At 37.4% G+C, this 22,106-nt stretch overlaps 1 protein-coding gene across 4 annotated transcripts in view; it reads left to right on the top strand.

Annotated features, from left to right (window-relative positions):
* The window catches only part of pigg (phosphatidylinositol glycan anchor biosynthesis class G (EMM blood group)), a 218,338-nt gene that overhangs the window by 158,248 nt on the left and 37,984 nt on the right, over window positions 1-22,106 (top strand). Inside the window, exon 11 of one of the 4 annotated variants that reach the window (XM_068213288.2) lies at window positions 16,510-21,882. The exons of 2 other annotated variants lie outside the window; for them this stretch is intronic. In XM_068213288.2, the coding sequence (XP_068069389.2) occupies window positions 16,510-16,537 (28 nt within the window). In that variant the 3' untranslated portion in view covers window positions 16,538-21,882. Of the gene's footprint in view, window positions 1-16,509; window positions 21,883-22,106 lie in introns of those variants that run through there. One more of the 4 variants, XM_073922449.1, reaches the window with a different exon arrangement.

Below are 22,106 nucleotides of genomic sequence, written 5' to 3'. Positions count from 1 at the left end.
CATATTTAACCCGTTGAACAAGCTAATGCAGCGGATTCCTCTGACTGAGCTTTCCTTCTGTGTGCATTCATGTTTGCTTGAGTGTTAGCTAGACATTAACACAGTTAATACCTTCCTGAATAGATATGTAAATCACAGATATGTTTCAAGCTGCTTCAGCGGCGTAAACAACCTCAACACTGCTTTGCATCTGATTTATTCATGGTTGAAGACCAAAACAGAATTATTGCACCACATGCACGAAACAAGCCACTAAACAACTCAGCGTGTGGTATTTAGTCCATTCAGAATGTCTTTCTTCGTGTAAACAAGAAGTATTAATAGCTTTTTTGATTTTATGGACATTTTTTTTAAGGATAACTATGTTACCGCCCTTTTAGACTGCTAGTCGCATCATTCGCAGACGAAACAATCCCAGAATGCAATGCAATTATGGTCAAAGAAAACAAGAAAGAATTTTATGTTGAGCTCATGGTTTGTTTTTTGGAAAAAAAAAGTTTTTTTGTTCTCTTTGTATATAGCTTGACTTTTTTTTTGTAAAACACCACTTTTAAAGAAAAATATTGATATTTTATGTAATTTACATTTACATTTAGCAGACGCTTTTATCCAAAGCAACTTACAAATGAGGACAAGAAAGCTATTTACACAACTATAAGAGCAACAATGAATAAGTGCTGTTGCCAAGTTTCAGGTATGTAAAGTGTAAGAAGCAAAACATTAGTAATTTTTTATTTATTTTTAATTTTATTTATTTATTAATTTATTTATTTATTTATTTATTTTTTTGTAGTACAGTTAGCGGTAGAACCAGATATGCAATTGCATATTAGTAAGGAAAGTATAGACTAAATAGTTGAGTTTTTAGTCGTTTCTTGAAGACAGCGAGTGACTCTGCCGTTCTGATGCAGTTAGGGAGTTCATTCCACCAACTGGGTAGATTGAATGCGAGAGTTCGGGAAAGTGATTTCTTCCCTCTTTGGGATGGAACCACGAGGTGACCTTCGTTCACTGAACGCAAGTTTCTGGAGGGCACATAAACCTGCAGAAGTGAGAGCAGATAAGAAGGAGCAAAGCCAGAAGTCGCTTTGTAACCAAACATCAGAGCTTTGAATTTGATGCGAGCAGCAACTGGCAGCCAGTGCAGACGGATGAGCAGCGGAGTGACATGTGCCTTATTTAGGTTCATTAAAGATCACTTGTGAATTTGAAAACATACTGTACAAGGATCACTAACTTTCACTTTTACTTAACTAAATATGTCCTATGTTGAGAGAAAGCAAATATTAATAAAAACATCTTTTTGGACACTTCTGTTAATGTAGTGATATTTATTTAATATGATATTACGAATAATTAATATTTTTCTATTCTGACTTGTTGAAGATTTTTAATAAGGATGGATGTGACACCAAAGGACAGCAAAAGTGTAATTTTATATTGGTTCCAAAAAAGATTAGAATGTGAAAACTAATAATTAAAACTAATCAAAGTTTTCTTGGAATTGGTGATTAAAAATTAGCTGTGATTTACCATACAATTTATTCTATACCATAATTTTTTTTCATCTATTTTACATTTCTATTACACACATTCCTATAATTATTATTTTTTGGGTCCCAAAAAAGTGAAATAGATGAAAACTAATTAATAAAACTAGTTGATGTTTTCCATGGAATTGCCAATTTAAAATCAGCTGTGATTTACCATACATTTGGAGGTATACCATATTCACTGTGATTTACCATAAAATGTACGTTATACCATATTAACGATGATTTACTATAAGATGCCAACATTTATTTTATGGTCCTTCCCTATTTTTAACAGATAAATTCTGATCAATTTTGGCAATTTCCTTTTTTTTCCCCAAAAAAAGAATTAGTGATTTAAAATTAGCGGTAATTTAGCATAAAATTTGCGGTATACCATATTCACTGTGATTTACCATAAAAATGTAAACATTTATTTCACGTTCCTACCTTTTTTTTTTTAATGAACACATTGCGATAATTTCCTTTTTTTGGTTCCAAAATAGGTGAAAACTAATGAAAGTTTTCCATGGAATTGCTGATTTAAACTTAGCAGTGATTTAACATAAAATTCATGGTATATCATAATTATAGTGATTTGCCATAGGATGTACAGGATTCCATATAAACATGATAATTTACAATAACATTTCGAAATGGATTTTACACTCCTTCCAAATTTTTTCTGTATAAATTTCGATACATTTCAGCAATTTCCTTTTTTGATTCTTAAAAATGTAATTATGTGAAAATTAATTAATGAAATGAATTAAACTTTTCCATTAGTGATTTACCATAAAATTTACGATATACCATATTTATGGAGATTTTACATATTACAGTAATTTACCAGAAAATTTTGAAAAAAATGTACGCTCCTACATTGTAAAAAATGATATGCTCAGCTAGTCATGACAGTGCATGTTTTTAGCTCATTATAACGTATTAAACTAAGTTAATCTTGTTCTAACTTTTTTTTTTTTTAATTACACAAGCTGTTTTAGGCCAATTTAACATAATATAAGTTTAATGAACTGATAAGGTTAATTTGATTCAGCTTAAAAATTTAAGGCGCCCAGGATTTATTTGCAGTGTACTGTATTTTTAACGGATACATTTTTATAAATTCCTGCAATTTTTTATTTTTTATTTTTTTCAAATATGTAAAAAGTAATTAATAAAACTATGTTTAATTAAAAAAATCTTATTTAATTTATTTATTCAAAAAAATTATTAAAATTTATATTAATCAATAATAAATTAATAATTATGAACTAATTAAAAAAAAACATTTTATGAAGTTTTTTTATGGAAAAGGATTTTAAAATTACTGTTGCACAGAAAGACATGGTTCTCACAGACAAAATGTATGAAGTTTCTATGTTTAAAAACAAATTTATTGACATATACTAAAAAGTAGGCACTTACAAAATTAGACCTGAGTTATTTAATAATGAGTTTGCGATTTTCTTTTTAATTTGTAAGAGCTGTAATTTATTGAAGTACTGTAGGCTTGAGGCAGTCACACCATAGGACAATTTTAAGATTTGCCTTAAGAAAAAAAGGAATAACACAGCAGTCTTTACAACAAGAGCTTCATGCAAGAAACAGAAATGTTTAACCATTTACTGCATTTTAAATGACGACACTATTAATGATATTTGTCCAACAGCACGTCAACAAACCATGAATTAATCCAATCCAGGTTGATTCACAAAACACTGAATAAATAGACATCAAGCAAGATGCTTTTGTTAATCAGAGTGAGTTTATGCTTAAAGCTGTCAGAAAAAGCTGCACTGAAAACAAGCAGGAATTTTGGCAGAGACACCAATTTTAGAGTATTAGAAAAATGAGCATTTGAGCTGAAGTATAGTGTCAGAATGAGATATCAGAACGCAGATCTGTTGAGGTGGAGAGACTGAACATCATCATCATCATCATCATCATCATCACTCTTGCAGAATATAAATTTTCCAGTCAGAGACGAAAACATGAATGCCAAACATGCTCCTCCAGGGACGGAGAGAGAATATTTGCGAGCTGGTGCAGGTCTGGTGAAATCCTGACGCTCAGAGCATTAAAGCTGCATATTTTCTCTTTCATATTGGAGAAATGAGCTGCCGGTTCATGCGGTGAATGATTAAGAGAAACAAAAGGGAAAAATGCACATACCTTTTATTGAGGCAGCATAGATTTATTCATTCCTACACTGTAAGAAATAACAACACCCCATATCTACTCGATAAATTTGAGGTAACAGATTACAAGCTATATTGATAAATAAATTCAATATACAGTTGAAGTCAGAATTATTAGCCCCTCTGAATTACTAGACCGCTTGTTTATTTTTCCCCAAATTTCTGTTTAACGGTGAGAAGATTTCTTCAACACATTTCTAATCATAATAGTTTTAATAACTTAAATTTACTTAATCTTTGCCATGATGACAGTAAATAATGTTTGACTAGATATTTTTATAGACACTTCTATACAGCTTAAAGTGACATTTAAAGGCTTAACTAGGTTAATTAGGTGAACTAGGCAGGTTAGGGTAATTAGGCGAGTTATTGCATAATGGTGGTTTGTTCTGTAGACTATTGTATATTATAATATACTGATACACATACACATCAACTTTCTTTCTGAATTATTCATGAAAAATCCCTCCCCCCAATTTCTGTTTAACTGAACAAAGATTTTTTGACACATTTCTAAATATAATAGTTGAATAACTAATTTCTAATATCTGATTTCTTTTCTTTGTCATGATGACAGCACATAATATTTGACTAGCTATTTTTCAAGATACTAGTGGTTACTACTGGTACTACTGATACTACTGGTTTCAAGACCATGGGCCCTATCATACACCCGGCGCAGTGGGGAGCAAGACGCGGCGCAATAGTCTTTTGGTAGTTTCAGCTTGGCGCAAGAGTCGTTTTGAGGCGTGGCGCTACACTGTTTAAATAGCAAATGCATTAGCGCTCATATGTGCGTCCATAGGCGTTCTGGTGTAAAAAGGAAGGTGTTCTGAGGCGAACCGCTGGCGCGTTGCTATTTTGAGAATCTATAATAGATTTTTCATTAGACCAAAACTAACCCGGTCTAAACTCCGGCGAAGAGTTGCACCTCACTTACACACTGCTTAATACACACAAGAGACCAATAGGCAAATATCTTTACATATGAAACAATTTAATTATTAAGGATATATATAGGATATAATAAGAATAGATATAGGATATAAATATAAAGGATTAAAATATTACAAAACATATTATTTTTTAGCCTACAGAAATATAAAAAAATCACTGCTTTTATGTCTTCTTCATCTCGGGAGGCTTTTTCAGTTCATTCATAACAGTTTGCTTTTGTATAATGTTATTATTATTAGCAGTATTATTTATTATATCCATATTTATATTTGCTTTAATAAAAACGAGCTTAGATTTGCCCACCTGTCAGGTTTTAGACCATATGGGGCATGGCAGGTGTATTTGGAAATAACTCAGTATTTTGACCACACTTGGTCATTATTGTTCATTTATTCGTTTGTTAGAAATTAGAACTGAATTTAGAAATAGTTTTGAAACAAATATTTGCGCTTAACAAACGAAATTAATTATTTATAGGCTAATTGATGTTTGTGCGTAAAGGTTTCCCTATCCAAGAGTGAAAGTGAAAGTAGATCTATTATCTCTCATTCTCACGCAGTAGATGCTCTGTTTAACAGTTTTCTGTTAAAAAAACTGTGAACTGTTTGCTAGTGAAATGCTAGTTTTTTCCACTTAGACTTACTTTGTGTCCTGTAAATAGCGAATGCGCTCTTGGCTCGACGCAGCTGACTCTTAAAGGGAATGGGAGATGAGACTCTGATTGGTTTATTCTCAAAACACACCTATAACTCATTAAGAAAATAAACTCAACCCTTTTAGACCATGCGCCACGGCGCACGCCAGATTTCCTGTCCTTAAATTAGCAAAAACGCGTCCTGACGCGCCCTGAAAGCGTTTGCGCCCTGCGTTTTGCGCTCTGCGCATGGACAGTCAAAATAGAGCCTCATGTCTCTCAAGACCTGATGCAGAGAGGCTTATCCATGCCTTCATCACATCACATCTTGGTTTTTGTAATTCCCTTTTTTGGGGGTTTACCTGCAAGTACTCTCAGAAGACTACAATCTATACAAAATTCCGCTGCATGGGTTCTAACACACACATCATCACGCCACCATATTACTCCTGTGCTACAACAATTACACTGGCTTTCTGTTTAACCACGGATTGATTTTAAGACCTTGATTTTAACTTTCAAAGCAGTGCATGGGTTAGCACCCAGTTACATCTGCGACCTGGTGACCCTCGCCACCCCAGCCCCCAGTCTTCGTTCTGCATCGGGACTTACATTGCATCAGCCACGGTGTAAAGTCAAGACCATGGGTGGGAGGGCTTTTTCACAAAGTGCGCCCAAGCTTTGGAATACACTCCCCATCAGCGTTAGGAACCACTTAAACTCTGCTGCTATTTGGGGATTTCCGCCTGGATTTTGCCTACCCAAATTTAAAAGCTTCCCAAATCCACATGCAGAGGTGTAAATGCAAAAATTTGGTATCATTTTAAAGAAAACCCTTTGAGTTTTCATAAAACACTATTGAAAGTGTTTAAAATATCTGTATATGTTGTCTGTGTTATAATAAACACCTAAAAAAAGAGACTTTTTGTATTTTTTTATAAACTCAAATTTGAAAGTGTAGCTTTTAGGTTGTGTGTGGTCTAGCGTGCTGTAATTAATTTTGGTGGTTCCTGCACATGTCTGTAATCATAGGAAAAAAGAAAAATGTCTCTACCATAATCTATGCAAAAGTTATTGCATTCCAACTGATGAGAGGTGCTGTACAAGCCACAGGGACCGATCATTGTTTTCATATTTCACTATTCTTTTGTTTGATCAAACATAATTCACTGTGTTTGGACCACATCAGACATATAAAAGGATTACTTATGCACATCACCTCAAAAACAGAGGAGAATGGCCCTGAAGCGCACAGCATAAGGTAAGAGATGACAGCTGTCTGTGCTATCTGTGGCTGCTTATTGATCATGAATGTATTGTTTACATTTCTGCACCATGGAAACACTGCGATTCATTCAACAACTGTTTGGCATATGAATATAATTCAGTAAAAAGAATGCTAGAACTGTATGAGCACCGACAAGAGCTTTCATTTGAGCTATAACTTGTACATGTGTCATAAAGAAATATGAAAATGAACCAATGTAAAATACCTAGCTCGGGTATCCAAAATACTGTGTATTTAAGTGTAAATAACTTTTGTACGGTAGAATAAAAACTAAAGTGATGCATATATGCATAAAATATAGATTCTACACTTTCAAATGACACCACTTACGGGGGTCTGGTGCAACGCTAGCCCTTTAAATCTGAAAGTGAAAGTCGATGATGTCACGGACCCGGTACCGGGTCCGCAGAGTTTAAGTGGTTAAGACTCACCTTTTAGGCATTGCTTTTAACTTAGGATGATCATTTTGTTTAACTTTTTTATTTCCATCTTATGGTTCATATTGTTATTGTTTTATTGCATCTTGTGTTGTTGTGCTGTTTTGCTTGCCTTGTTAGTATTTTGCCTGTGTGTTGTGTTGAGTATAAGAAAAGCGCATTACAAATAAAATGTATTATTGTAGGGATGTAACGGTATCAGAATTTCATGGTACGGTAATACCTCGGTATGAATGTCACGGTATAGTATTTATTGAATCATTTACAGGAAAAAACAAAACTTATGAAAATACTCCAAAAAAGTGCCAAAAGTGTCAATAACATACAAATTAGCCATCTATCTGTAAGCTTTGAAACAGGAACTTCAATTTTAATAACAAAAAAATATTAAACCATGTAAAAAAATAAAGTTTCAATTTAGTAGTGTTGAAAACTCGTCACATTCAACATTTAATCACTCACTCACTTAGATAGAGATGGCTTTAAAGGAAAATTATCATATAAATATAATCTGGTAAAAGCTGGTATCTCTGGGTATTTACAATGTCCCCTGCAACAGAAAAAAACCCTCTCATTTGGGACTGAGGTTTCTGGGACAAGAGAGATATGACTTGGCCCAGGTTGACAGCAGTGGGTATTGTGCATTGTCTTTCCCCCACTTGAGAGGACAAACCATGAGTGTGACAGAGGTGTCATGTCTGCATCAATCTGAACAGTGTGCTGTGTTTCTGCAGTCCCCATGACTGATTATTAGTCGTATTCCCCAACTTGCAGGCACGTGCACACACAGTGCTCAACCTGTTCAGTGCACATGCCCTTTTTAATCTTGGATAGAAAGTGCCCTTCCAAAATGATCAAAAGTGCCCCGCAACGCGACACACCCTCCGTCCCCGCTTTACAGTACGCGCGCGACAACACAGCTGATAAGAACTCGCGCGACAACACCACTATTCAGTACGCGCGCGGCGACAACACCCGCTTTAGGGTTTTCCAGCTCTTTTTGATCCCCGCTTCTAGCAGCACACTCCATTTCCGCATTACTGGATCTGTAGCGACAACAGACCGCAAGGGATTATGGCCAAGCCTGGGCTGATGGGAATTGTAGTTTCCGGTACCTCCCGTTCGCTTCATTCGCCTGAGCAAATTTTCTCAGAAGACCTATAGTTTTACCGAGTCATGCGACAATGGTAATATCGAAAAAAATTCATATTGTGGTATTACGGTATTTACAATACCGTTACATCCCTATATTTAGGGGCCGAGCACCGAAACGGTGCGTAGGCCCTATTGGAATTGCTCTGTTTATTATTATTCTTCTTCTTCTTCTTCTTCTTCCGCGGAATGAATCGCGGTTTTGAGGGGCTAAACATGCCCGAAAACTCACGCAACTTTGCACACGCCTCAGAAGTGGCGAAAATTTACGTTTGTTATGGGCTTCGGAAGTGGGCGTGGCAAAATGACTCGACAGCGCCACCTAGAAAAATTAAACGGACGAGCCCCCGATATACGAATCACGCACATGCACGAAAATTGGCACACACCTCAAACACACCAAAACATACGAAAAAGTCTCTTGGAGCCATATCTCAAACCCAACAGGAAGTCGGATATTTTTGACTTCCTGCGGCGAAAAAGTGGCGTTTTTGCCATTTCCAGGCGTTGTATTTTAACGAACTCCTCCTAGGGATTTTATCCGATCGACACCAAAATTGGGTTTTATCATCTAAAGGCCTTGGCGATGTTAAATTGCGAAGCTTTAGAGTTTATATCGATGGGCGTGTCCGTGGCGGCCTCACAAACTTTGATGACTCGCCACAAAACAGGAAGTCTTTATAACTCAGGCATGCATTATCCGATCTGCCTCAAAATTCACACCTCTGATAACATTCCTGACCTGAACATGTTTACATGCCGATGTCCAGATACAGTAATAGCGCCACCTGCTGGCAACAGGAAATGACATGTTTTACACTGTAACAAACTCCTACAAACTTTATCGTATCAGCACCAAATTTGAGGGGTGTCATTTCAAAGCTCTAGCGATGATATATTGTGAAGATCTAGAGTTTTCGCAGAGGGGCGTGTCCGTGGCGGCATGACAAACCTCAACGCTTCGCCATTGAACAGGAAGTCGTTATAACTCAACCACACAATGTACCATCCACCTGAAACTTGACATGGTTGATTAAATTCCTCTCCTGAAGACTTCAACATTGCAATATTGAATCACAGTCATAGCGCCACCTACTGGCAACATGAAATTACTTTAAACTCAGCCAAACAATGTTTGATCTGCCTGAAAATTCACATGGTTGATAAGATTCCTCTCCTGAACAGATCCACATGTCAATAATCAGTCTGTCATAGCGCCACCTGCTGGCAAAAGGTAGTTTGGCTTATAACTCAGCCACACAATGCCTGATCTGTCTGAAACTTCACATGATTGTTAAGATTCCTGCATTGAAGGCATCTACATACCAATATTGAGTCACAGTCATAGCGCCACCTGCTGACAGGAGGAAGTTTGGCATAAATCTGTGATTTTCTGAGGTTTTTTATATATAACGGCTTAAAATATTATTATTCGCTGTTTTCTGTCATACTGAGGCCACCGGGCGGCGGTGAGCCCGGGTGCGAGGTCCCTATCATCGCTGCTTGCAGCTTTAATATTGTTATTATTATTATTATTATTATTATTATTATTATTACTACTAGTAGTATTCAGCGTAAAGGGACAATTGTAAGGCTTTACTAGGTGAGTTAGGCAAGTTAGGGTAATTAGGCAAGTCATTGTATAACAGTGGCGTCTTCTATATACAATTAAAAACATGTTGTTTAGGGGGCTAATAATATTGACCTTGAAATGGCTCAAAAAAAACTAAAACAGTTTTTATTTTAGCCTAAATAAAACAATCCAGAATTTCTTCTGAAGTAAAACTATTATAGGAAATACCGTGAAAATGTCCTTGCTCTGTTAGACATCATTTGGGAGATATTTGAAAAAGAAATTCACAGAAGGCCTAATAATTGTGACTTCAACTGTACTTTGGGTCTGTACATTTAAGTCTTTCTTACACTTGAGAAACTCACTGCACAGTCTGTGCCCTGTATCTTCATCTCGAGACAGTGAAAGGAAAGTGACACGACGAAGGCATTCACGGTGACATTGTGATGTTAATTACGCCACCAGAGTTTTCCCGCCACCGTCTTTTCATGTAGTACCTCCGAGTACACGCTGTATTCTATTGAGCGTTTAGCTTTTACATGTCCTGTCAGATTGGTAGTATTGAGCGAATCTCTGATGCCGCCACCTCACGAACACTGCATACATTACACAATCCTGATTGGCTGCTTTTGTATTTCCACACAGAAGACGGTTTAGTTGTGTAATCCTGTCCCAAAGTGCACTCTTTGCTTAGACAACTGATGTAAAGTAAACAATCCTGCTGAAACGATCTGTTAAAATGGCCTCAACACTGATGTTTCAGATTGATTTAGGTCATTCTTAGTTTCTCATGCTAACCATGGCTACATTTATTTGATCACAAAGACAAGTAAGGTCATGTGTCGAGGAGAGTTCTCTTCTCAAAACGTTTCTTGTTTTGTTCTGTTAAAACTCTTTGGTCGCTTTTGTTGAATATATAGGTATTATGTAGTATTTTACACTGGGAAAAAATGTTCATTTGATTGACCACCATACCTGTCAACATTTGGATGTGAAAATTTGGGATATGCCCTCCATAATAAGTGCCACCCACCCTTAAAAAAATCCCCAAATTACTAAATGTGTTCATTTGGAGCTGTTTTATTGTAAATAAACGATTAAATGGTCAGTAATATGTTTTAAAATTATTATTATTCTGATTAAAGAGCAATGAATGAATCTCTCATTTATTAAGATTTTTTTACTACATTAAAAGGCCATGAAACCCCCTCGTTTCAGCAGTGTGTTTTCACACCTCTACTTTGGAAAAAGTCAGAAAAGTGGGCGTGTCCAGCTCTGTTTAGGGGGGAGTGTCGGAGAAAGAAAAGTGGGATGGTGTGGGAGTGTCTATTTGTGCACGCGCGAGTCAAAATACACACACACACAGTTGAAAGTGATGGTGTTTAACCTACATGGACATCTGTAGTCGAATTATTTGCCAAATTATTAAATGGTGGACTTTAACTGCAGTTTGGCTCTTTCATTCAGGGAATTCAGTCATGCCCCTCGCGACAAGCGAAATATTTGATTCGAGGAACTGCCCTAAGCGTGTATTTTTCATGCAATGTTTGATACCGCACGGCGAATGAGAGAAAAAAAAACCTCCGCATTTCCCGGAAACTTAGATGCACACGGCAGGTAGTGTCAGAAAACCGCGTGTGTTATTCTGGTCACTAAATGCATTGAAAATTCTACACAAGGTTAAAGTTTAGTTGTAGTGCTAACATGTTTACACTCGGTGCAATGGTTAACTTAGTTCGATACAAACAAACTGAATAAACAAAGAGCACTGGTCGCTCACTTACCAAATCTGTAGAGACAGGACAATCACCAGCAACTAGAGCAGCGTCTTTATTTAGAGGAGACTACAAGCGAATCTGGATCTCAGCGTTTGCAGATGAGAACAGCTCTCAGGTATACAATAATCCTCCTCAGACATGTAAGTTATTGTTGTCGAGCGTCGCGTACAGTGTAATCCACACGTGAGTCTGAGCTCTCACAGAGAGAAAATGAAAACGAAACTTAACTGCAGCAAACTATAAAAGCAACACTTCACGCTTGTTTTGCCAACACAACGTGGCGTCTCTGTCGTCTAAACACTGTGACAGTAATGAATATTATGCACAATGAAGTTGCACAATAGAGCGCGCTGATTGGTTTGAACCAAGCTTTACTCATGCATTAATGCAACACACTGTAAGACGTAATAAGACACACTCTGGCACAGACGTCCAGTCTGCACGCTGGAATACAGGCTATTATGTCATGACCGTGACGCAGCTTCAAAAATTCGTTTCAAACCGGAAGTACGAATTTGCTTGAAATAACCCAAAAACAACCAATTTACACTTTTTAGTGAGATATATGTGCCCTAATTGTGTTTTTAGCAGTGTGGGACACATATACGACTGTCAACAGCTCAAAAAATGTGTTTTGGTGTTTCGTGACCCTTTAAATAAGAGTTCTCACTTTAAAAATGCACACATCTAACATTATAATGAAAGCATTCGACTGCTTTCCTAACTTTTTATGCTTATTTTAGACTAAATTAGTCGTGTTTGGAAAAAAAACCCACACAGATTGACATCCTTATGTTATTATTATTAATTATGTGTGTATGTCTGTTTAAACACGCACCCAAAAGTCAGACTTTCTCTCCGCTTCAAATCGTGTGTGCAGAATCCGTTTGGGAAACTGCATCTGTTTATCACTATGGAGCACGTCAGCTAACAGTCATGCACGATTATATGACTGTTTTGAGGACTGTACAGGATGGGCGACGGCACCTGTAATCAAAAGGAAATGGAATTGCACCGTTTTTAATATTTATTTATAAGTGTTTTCATTCCTGAACAAAGCGAAAGCACAGAAGACTCACGTTTTAGAGCAAGGGCGACCCCTGGTGGTTCGGCAGTATGGGTTGCATATAGGGAGGCTCGGCTGTTCAGAGAAAGACTAAACATAGGGGAGAAATGCGGGAAAATACCTTTACGCGATGATGGCGGGATAGAACTGTAAAATACGGGAGGGTTGACGGGTATGTTGACTACATTTTTTTCAGGGTAGGTGGTTGCAAACAATGTATATGGGCTGAATTTAAACAAACTAATTAAATGTATTAATGTTCAACATAGTTTGTTTAAAGGGCACCTATTTTAACCAGAACCAGAAAATCAGAGCACATCACACCTGTCCTCAGGTCTTTACACTGGCTCCCTGTTACATTCAGAATATATTTAAAGTATTAATACTTGTCTATAAATCACTAAATGGCCATTAGGACCTCAATACTTTACAGATATGTTGACTGAATGCAAACCTAACAGATCACATAAACTAGAAATTACAAGGGTTCAGTCTTAGCAGGGTGAATCCGCCTTCAGCTTCACTGACTTGACGCAGTAGCCAATACGCATATTGAAACAGTGGGTGGGAAGAAGCAGCTTATTTGCATTTAAAGGCACAGGCTACAAAAACAACTACACACATTTACATTTAGTCATTTAGCAGACACTTTTATCCAAAGCAATTTACAAATGAGGACAAGGAAGCAATTTACACAACTATTAGAGCAACAATGAATAAGTGCTGTAGGCAAATTTCAGGTATGTAAAGACAGTGTAAGAAGCAAAACATTAGAAATTATTTATTTATTTATTTATTTTTGTAGTTTTTGGAGGAGTCAGAGAGGGAATTGCATATTAGTAAGGAAAGTATAGACTAAATAGTTGAGTTTTTAGTCGCTTTTTGAAGACAGCGAGTGACTCTGCCGTTCTGATGCAGTTAGGGAGTTCATTCCACCAACTGGGCAGATTGAGCGCGAGCGTTCGGGAAAGTGTTTTCTTCCTTCTTTGGGATGGAACCACGAGGCGACGTTCATTCACTGAACGCAAGTTTCTGGAGGGCCTATAAATCTGCAGAAGTGAGAGCAGATAAGAAGGAGCAAAGCCAGAAGTCGCTTTGTAAGCAAACATCAGAGCTTTGAATTTGATGCGAGCAGCAACTGGCAGCCAGTGCAAACGGATGAGCAGCGAAGTGACATGTGCTCTTTTAGGTTCATTAAAGACCACTCGTGCTGCTGCGTTCTGAAACAGCTGAAGAGGTTTGATAGCGTTAGCTGGAAGCCCGGCTAGTACAGAGTTGCAATAGTCCAGTCTGTACAGAACAAGAGCTTGAACAAGGAGTTGAGCTGCATGTTCAGACAGAAAGGTTCGGACCTTTCTGATGTTATAGAGTGCGAATCTGCACGATCGAGCAGTTCTAGAGATGTGGTCAGAGAAGTTTAGTTGGTGATCAATCCTTAATCCAAGGCTTTTCACCATTTTGGATGCAGTAATGGTTGCCCCATCCATCTGGATTGAAAAGTTATGCTGTAGTGTCGGGTTGGCACACTGTTATCTGAGCCCAAAATGAGCAGATTCAACAAAGTATAATAAATGATCTGATAGGTATTTTGAGCTGAAACTTTACAGACACCAAAGACATCTCTCACATCTTGTAAAGGGGGTCAAATTGGAGCCCTTTTAATGTTATAGCAGACTTGCTTATTTTTAAACACCTGTCCAAGGGAGGCTTGTTGTTTGCATGCATATCAGCGTGTTGTTGTGGACCCCCAAAGCCAAACTATGACCTTTTACCATGCATAATAGGAGCTCTTTAAATTTTATTTTATTTTATTTTTTAGCTGGGTTATGAACTGACGCCGCAGTGGCATACATCTCTCTGCAGGGTCTTCACACCCCATGCCCTGCTCTTCTCGAGTGCTCTGATCTCCACAGTGAGCAGGGCGCACAGTCCTTCGTGCTCACTATCAAGTGGAACTGCCACTTTTTTTTTGCTGCTGCCTTTCAGATCCACACATCTGAAGAGAGTAATTAAAAGCACTCGGCACACCTGCGTCAGGAGGAGGCCCGTAAAAAGGAAAAAAAAAGCTTATTTTTATCCTGATTAATCTCGGGGTGTGTGTTGTGCTGACATCTCATTTGAGAGTGTTTATGCATGCGGATCCCACGTAGAGATGGAAATGAATTCTGCCTCTGATCAAGAAAGAGACATGCGCGCACGTTCGCATATTTCTCTTCTGAAGCACTTTGAGATATACTGCCGGTATTAAATATCTTTTAAACCATAATTATGGTGTGTATCTGGTCTGGTAGAGATTGTGCTGTGAATTTAAGGAATATTTCAGAACATGAGGGTTATAAAGAAGAGGTTGTATGAGTGTTGTTCTAGACATGCAGTTGTTATCTAATAGACACTGAACAAATCTAAAACAGATGATCATGATGCATATAAACCAGAATTTCACAGAGACATCAAAAACAGCAATCGTGATATTTTTGGTATGGGTGTATGTTGGGTTGATATTTTTATATATATTTCTATATATATTTCTGTGTATGTGTGTATGTATATATATATATATATATATATATATATATATATATATATATATATATATATATATATATATATATATATATATATATATATATATATAGTGCATTTTATACATTTTATTTTTGTTTCATTTAGCTTGGCCTAATTTTTATTTGTTTATTCATTCATTATATATTGGTCAAAAGTTTGGGGTAAGTAAGATTATTAAATGTTTTAAAATAAGCTTCTCCTGCTCACCAAGGCTGCATTTATTTAATTAAAAATACAGTAAAATTGTGAAATGTTATTGCACTTAAAAATAACTTAAAATAACTGTTCAAAAGTAGATTATAATTTAATTTAATGATTTATTCCAGTGAGTTTGAAGATGAATTTTCAGCTTCATTACTCCAGTCTACAGAGTCACATGATCCTTCAGAAATCACTCTAATATTAATTATTATTATTTATAATAATAATAATAATTAAAAATAATATTTGTAATGGTAATTATGTCATCTGAAACTACGAACAACAAGAAAGCAGTTATTTAAATTTTTTAATAAATATTTAACAATTTACCTTTTTTTAACTTTTAATAAAATTTTATTTACGCTAGTGTATATGAATGAATGAACAAATAAAATATTTAATATTTCATTTATTATTTCATTTATTGACATTATTATTCATTTATCCACTTATTATATCTATTTTCTATTATTAATTTATATATTCTGTTAAAAAACTTTCTTCGATTGATCTTTAGTTGTTTTTGTGTATTCTTTTTAAATTGTTTTACATTTTATGTGCTTATTATATATTAAAATTATTAGGTGCATGTTTATTTTTACTATTAAACAGTATATTTAATAATTATTTTATTATTAAGTGATATTTAATTCAGTAAATTATGCTCTAATAATATATATATATATATATATATATATATATATATATATATATATATATATATATATATATATATATATATATATATATATATATAATTTCAATATTTTCACTTGTTCTTTTTTGAAATGTTTCAGAATAGTATTTATTGATTGATTGATTCATTTATCCATTTATTTGTTCAGATTAATGTTTTTCTTTCACTGGTATGTATATTGGGTATACTGACGTGCCCACAATAACAAAATAATACATACACTACCTGACAAAAGTCTTGTCGCCTATCCAAGTTTTAGGAACAATAAAGGACTTATTAATAAAGTCATCTGGAATGGCAAAGAAATTTCCAATTTCTGGATTCATCTTCAATGCCTCCTCCATCTTACCTCAGACATGCTCAATAATGTTCATATCTGGTGACTGTGCTGGCCAATCCTAGAGCATCTTGACCTTCTTTGCTTTCAGGAGCTTTGATGTGGAGGCTGGAGTATGAGAAGGAGCGCTATCCTGCTGAAGATTTTGCCCTCTCCTGTGGTTTGGAATGTAATGGGCAGCACAAATGTCTTGATACCTCAGGCTGTTGGTGTTCTTCTGATGCCAAATGATCAACTAGAAGTCAAGTTATTATTTGTTGTTCCTAAAACATGTTAAGTAGTATATTAAAACTAAAATGTAGTTTTGAGTGTCACTGTATATTTACAGGCTGGGCTTGGGGTGCTCTTGGCTTTTATTATGCGCATATCAGAAAATTAATCCTGGAACTTGTGATTCACTGACCAGATGAAAGTATTCACTGACAGAAAAAAGTATATTGTATTGCTGAATACCACACTGTACAAAATTCTACACAATTCCTTCATGTTTTCCAAACACAAATTTTGTATAAGTTGTTTAATCAAGCAGCACAAGTTATTTTTTAAATGCAACAGCTGTCGAAATATCTCCCCAACTATTTGTCTTTCATAATTCACCACTGATAGCCCCTCAATAGGAGACCCCAGCAGTGATGCCATGACTCTTTTATGTGCATCCGCTGCTCATAATGACCTGTGCGTCTGCAGGTCAGAGATCAGAGCTCAGGGTCAAAGGTTGCATGTATCTCTCCTCGTCCAGAAGCTGAGGGTCTCACAGATCAGAGGCATTGCCACTGAATAAAACAGACAGACGGAACCGAATGAATAAATAAACAGCCGATCGGTGTCTTCGGCATGTTTATTGTGTTTATGTAAGTCTGCCTGTGCGGTCTGCCGCCTGGAGAACACAGACCACGGTCTAGCAACACTGTTTGCCTTTATTAGAGTGGACATTTTTAAGTCTGACGCAATATCTGGCAACCCGAAGCACCTCACTTTCACACACACATCACACACACACTTATATTGTTATTATTTTGGTGCATTTCTCACACCTTCGGTGTCAGACTGAAATTCAAAAGCGGAGACCCGAAGGACTAAGTGAAACGCGGGGAGATTAATAATTTATTAAAGTCTGTTTTCCGATGCTTGAATTTAAACCCTTTCTAAAGCCATCTGATGAATGCTCCAAGTGTTTTTTTTTATTTCTATAGTGCTTTTAGAATATAGATTGTTAACACAGATAAAGAAAAGAGAATAAAAAGTCATAACAATACATTATATTCAGGGCCGGAGCAAGCTGATCTGCCGCTCTAGGTAAAGGACGGTCACACCGCCCTCAACCCTAAAGTGAAAGCAGGGGTGGGGGAGCCTAGACGTGGATATAACTGAGGCCACAGGTGGTGACTGTAGCGTCGCGGATGCCACCCTCTCTATTCTGCCGCCTTAGACGTGAATATAACTGAGGGCGCGGGAGGTGAGGGTAGTGTCGCGGACGCTGCCCTCTCTATTCTGCCGCCCTAAGCGTGAATATAACTGAGGGGGCGGGTGGTGAGGGTAGTGTCGCGGACGCCGCCCTCTCTATTCTGCCGCCCTAAGCGTGAATATAACTGAGGGGGCGGGTGGTGAGGGTAGTGTCGCGGACGCCGCCATCTCTATTCTGCCGCCCTATACGTGAATATAACTGAGGGGGCGGGTGGTGACGGTAGTGTCGCGGACGCCGCCCTCTCTATTCTGCCGCCCTAGACGTGAATATAACTGAGGGGGCGGGTGGTGAGGGTAGTGTCGGGGACGCCACCCTCTCTATTCTGCCGCCCTAGATGTGAATATAACTGAGGGGGCGGGTGTTGAGGGTAGTGTCGCGGACGCCGCCCTCTCTATTCTGCCGCCCTAGACGTGAATATAACTGAGGGGGCGGGTGTTGAGGGTAGTGTCGTGGACGCCGCCCTCTCTATTCTGCCGCCCTAGACGTTAATATAACTGAGGGCGCGGGTGGTGAGGGTAGTGTCGCGGACGCCGCCCTCTCTATTCTGCCGCCCTAGACGTGAATATAACTGAGGGGGCGGGTGGTGAGGGTAGTGTCGCGGACGCCGCCCCCTCTATTCTGCCGCCCTATAGAAGCGGTCACACGGATATAACTGAGGGCGAGGGTGGTGAGGGTAGTGTCGGGGACGCTGCCCTCTCTATTCTGCCACCCTAGACGTGGATTTAACTGAGGGCGAGGGTGGTGAGGGTAGTGTCGTGGACGCCGCACTCTCTATTCTGCCACCCTAGACATGGATATAACTGAGGGCGCGGGTGGTGAGGGTAGTGTCGCAGACGCCGCCCTCTCTATTCTGCTGCCCTAGACGTGGATATAACTGAGGGCGAGGGTCGTGAGGGTAGTGTCGCGGACGCCGCCCTCTCTATTCTGCCGCCCTGTTGCCTCTATGGACGCGCCGGCCCTGATATTATTGTGGAAACATTCTAGTGTATCAATCAGGCAGCGGAGTTATAGTAATTGCTGGTGTAGTTCTAGTTAAAAAACTAAATCTGTTAAATTCATTACATATGTCAATGCTCAAGTTAGGAATAGGGCCGGGTCCAAGATTATGTGAACCTAATGCTGATAGAACCAGACTAATGTGATCATATTTGTTAGTTGTAAGCCCTCTAACCCTGAAAAAAAAGGTTAATTGGATTTACACATTTTTTTAGGCAAGCCAAGGCAAGATTATTTATATAGCACATTTCAATCACAGTGACAATTTATAGTGCTTTACAGAAACAAGAATAAAGGAGACGAGTATAAATAAGTTAGAAGCAAATCATATAAAAACAGATGAAATCAGCGTAAAAACTTATTCGATATTCCAAATCACCGCTGTATCATATTTTCTCATTTTACTCTGGGACTTCCCCATTCTGGTGATCAGCCCGCTCTATGGACTTTTTCGGTACCTATTAATCTACAGGACGTCACCAACATATTAAATTTTTCACCTTGAATCAAAAAGTTAAGCTTTACGGCTCTAATTAGGTGCCTCGAAATTTCAACTTCCTGCTGGATGTAAATCGCATGGCTTCTTATTTATACCTCTCCCGGAAGTGGATCGCTTTAGCTAGCCAAACGTAATAAAAGGTCTTGATCTCAGCCAGATGCCAGGGATTTTAACCCCCCAAAACCGATTATCTGTGGCAAGTCATCGCTTCGGATCCCATATATATTAATTACGCTGCTATCCCACAGAGACAGATCTATCAGTAAAGTGATGGCCCAAGTTAAATCTTTTAACTGTCCGATCAGGTACAGTTTTTCCATATTCCAAAACATTGGTGTATCATATTTTCTCATTTTACTCTCGGACTTCTCCATTCTGGTGGGTTTAAACCCCGGTTAAGCTCCTACTCTTTTTTTTGAAGGACATCCTGGGATTTTTAATGACCACAAAGAATCAGGACCTCGGTTTATCTCATCCGAAAGACGGCACTCACTGAGCAGTATCAAGTCTCCTTCACTATACTGGGGCATTAGGGCCCACACAGACCTGCTGGTCTCACTAACACCACATCCAGCAGCAATCTAGTTGTCTCATGTGGTCTCCCATCCAGGTACTGATCAGGCTCAGCCCTGCTTAGCTTCACTGGGTAACCGTTCTTGGGCTGCAGGGTGATATGGCTGTGGCTAAAACTTAAATATGACTAACGTTAATCTGATCTGCTAGATTTGCGCAGGAAATAAGAATGCATTGGTTTTTACACTGTGCGTTATTTCTGTGAATCCAACACATTGCAGAGTCTGATTTGCATGGGTTTGCCTGATAATGAATGAGCTTATTTGAATATGCATGCTGTGAAAGTGTTCATTCAGCAGGTTTAGTTTTACCGTAGGTGATGTGTTGATGTGGTTTTAAGTTTTTGATCTTATCCAGTCATGTTTCCCGGCTCCATAACGTTCATGACACATGTTCAGATTGGCTGTGATTGTGCAGTGCAGTAAACAGACAAATTACTTGTCACTGGATTACTTGGCCAGGCTTGACTTCCAACACCATTCAAGACAAGCCGGCAGTGTTCAGTACTAAAACCTGATCCCAGTGCGGTTTATTCTTATTTTATTGAGAAGGTTTTGCTGACACCAACAATGTGAAATGCACTGATTTTACTTGTTCTGTTACACAATGGAGCTCCATATCAGATTTTTATATATAGTCTGGCTATAAATACAGAGTCTCTGGTGGGTTTTTTTAACAGTACAGTCTGTTAAGAGTTTAGTATAGCTGCTTCAGCAGATCCTGAGGCTCCGTTTTGATATGAAGATATTACGTTTACATCAATCTGATCACAAGTGGTTAAGCTGTCCATTCATATGAATGGGAAATCAAGCTTGTGTGACAAGTTTCGCATATCACTGCATTCTGAAGTTCAAGCATGTTTAAATAACACCTGCAAATTTACTTAACGTGTTTACATGAGACCAATCATAAAGTAAAATGTGACCTGAATGTAAAGGAATTTAAAATTTGGAGTAATTGCTTGTTTTATTAATGTTGCATCATCAAGTTAAAATTTCTAGTGGGCGGCACAATGGCTCAATGGTTAGCACTGTTCCTTCACTGCAAGAAGGTTGCTGGTTTGAGTCATGGCTGTGCCAGTTGGCATTTCTGTGTGGAGTTTGCATGCTCTCCTTGTGTTTTGAATACAGTGTGTATGGCTTTTCCAGCCTGATCTCACGAGGAAACGTACTTTTTTTACGTTTTGTCAATTTAGTGGCTAATTTGTCCAAATTCGAGTTCAGTCGAAAATGTACGATTTTAAAAAGGAGGCGTGGCACCCAACCCCACGCTAACCCCAACCATCATTGGGTGATCGCAATCGTAATAAATTGTATGAATTAAATCGGACGAATTCATACAAATTAGCCACTAAATCAAAAACTTACGAATTGCCGTGAGATTGCGTTGGGTTTTTCCCAGTACTGGTTTACGGGGCATCTGATGCATAAACATATGCTGGATAAGTTGGCGGTTCATTCCACTGTAGCTACCCCTGATAAATAAGGGACTAAGCCAAAGGAAAATGAATTAATCAATCAAATTTTTAGTTTGACTGGCTTTAGAGTTGCTGACTGTAGGATTGGTAACCTAGTAGCCAACAGTAAACAAGGGAAGCATAATGGAGTTTGCTGATTGATTACAAGGGTGTAAATTTTTCTACATAAGAGTTGATTCTGCAGATGTGTTTCCTTTATTTTTTCTTTATTTCTATCTAAATAATTTAGTTTGTAGTTTTATTTATTTATTCATTTACTTACTTTTGTTATTTTTTACTGATTTAGTTTTGTATTTGTTTATTCCTTTATTCAAACTGTTTTTTATTTGTATATTTTGCTTTTGCATTCATAAAATTAGTTTTTCATGAATTATTATATCCATGCATAATTATTTTAATTATTTAGTTTATTTATTAGATTTCATGTATTGATTTTCTAATTAAAAATCTATGGAAATATTCAGTATTTATTTATTTATTGACTCATTTATTTACTTTAGTTTTTAGTTTTTATTTGTTCACATGTTTGCTCAAACTGTATTTGTATATTTTGCTTGTGCTTACGAAAACGTTTTTTTTAATTATTATTTAAATTATGTGAGTTTTTGTTGCTTGTTTGTTATGAAATCCTCAGTATTTTATTTATTTACTCATTCTCAATATGTGTGTTTATTCAGT

The sequence above is a fragment of the Danio rerio genome, chromosome 14 (assembly GCF_049306965.1).
Source record: "Danio rerio strain Tuebingen ecotype United States chromosome 14, GRCz12tu, whole genome shotgun sequence".
Lineage (NCBI taxonomy): Eukaryota > Metazoa > Chordata > Actinopteri > Cypriniformes > Danionidae > Danio > Danio rerio.
The sequence above is the reverse complement of the archived record's forward strand: the minus strand, read 5'-3'. Positions and strand labels throughout refer to the sequence as shown.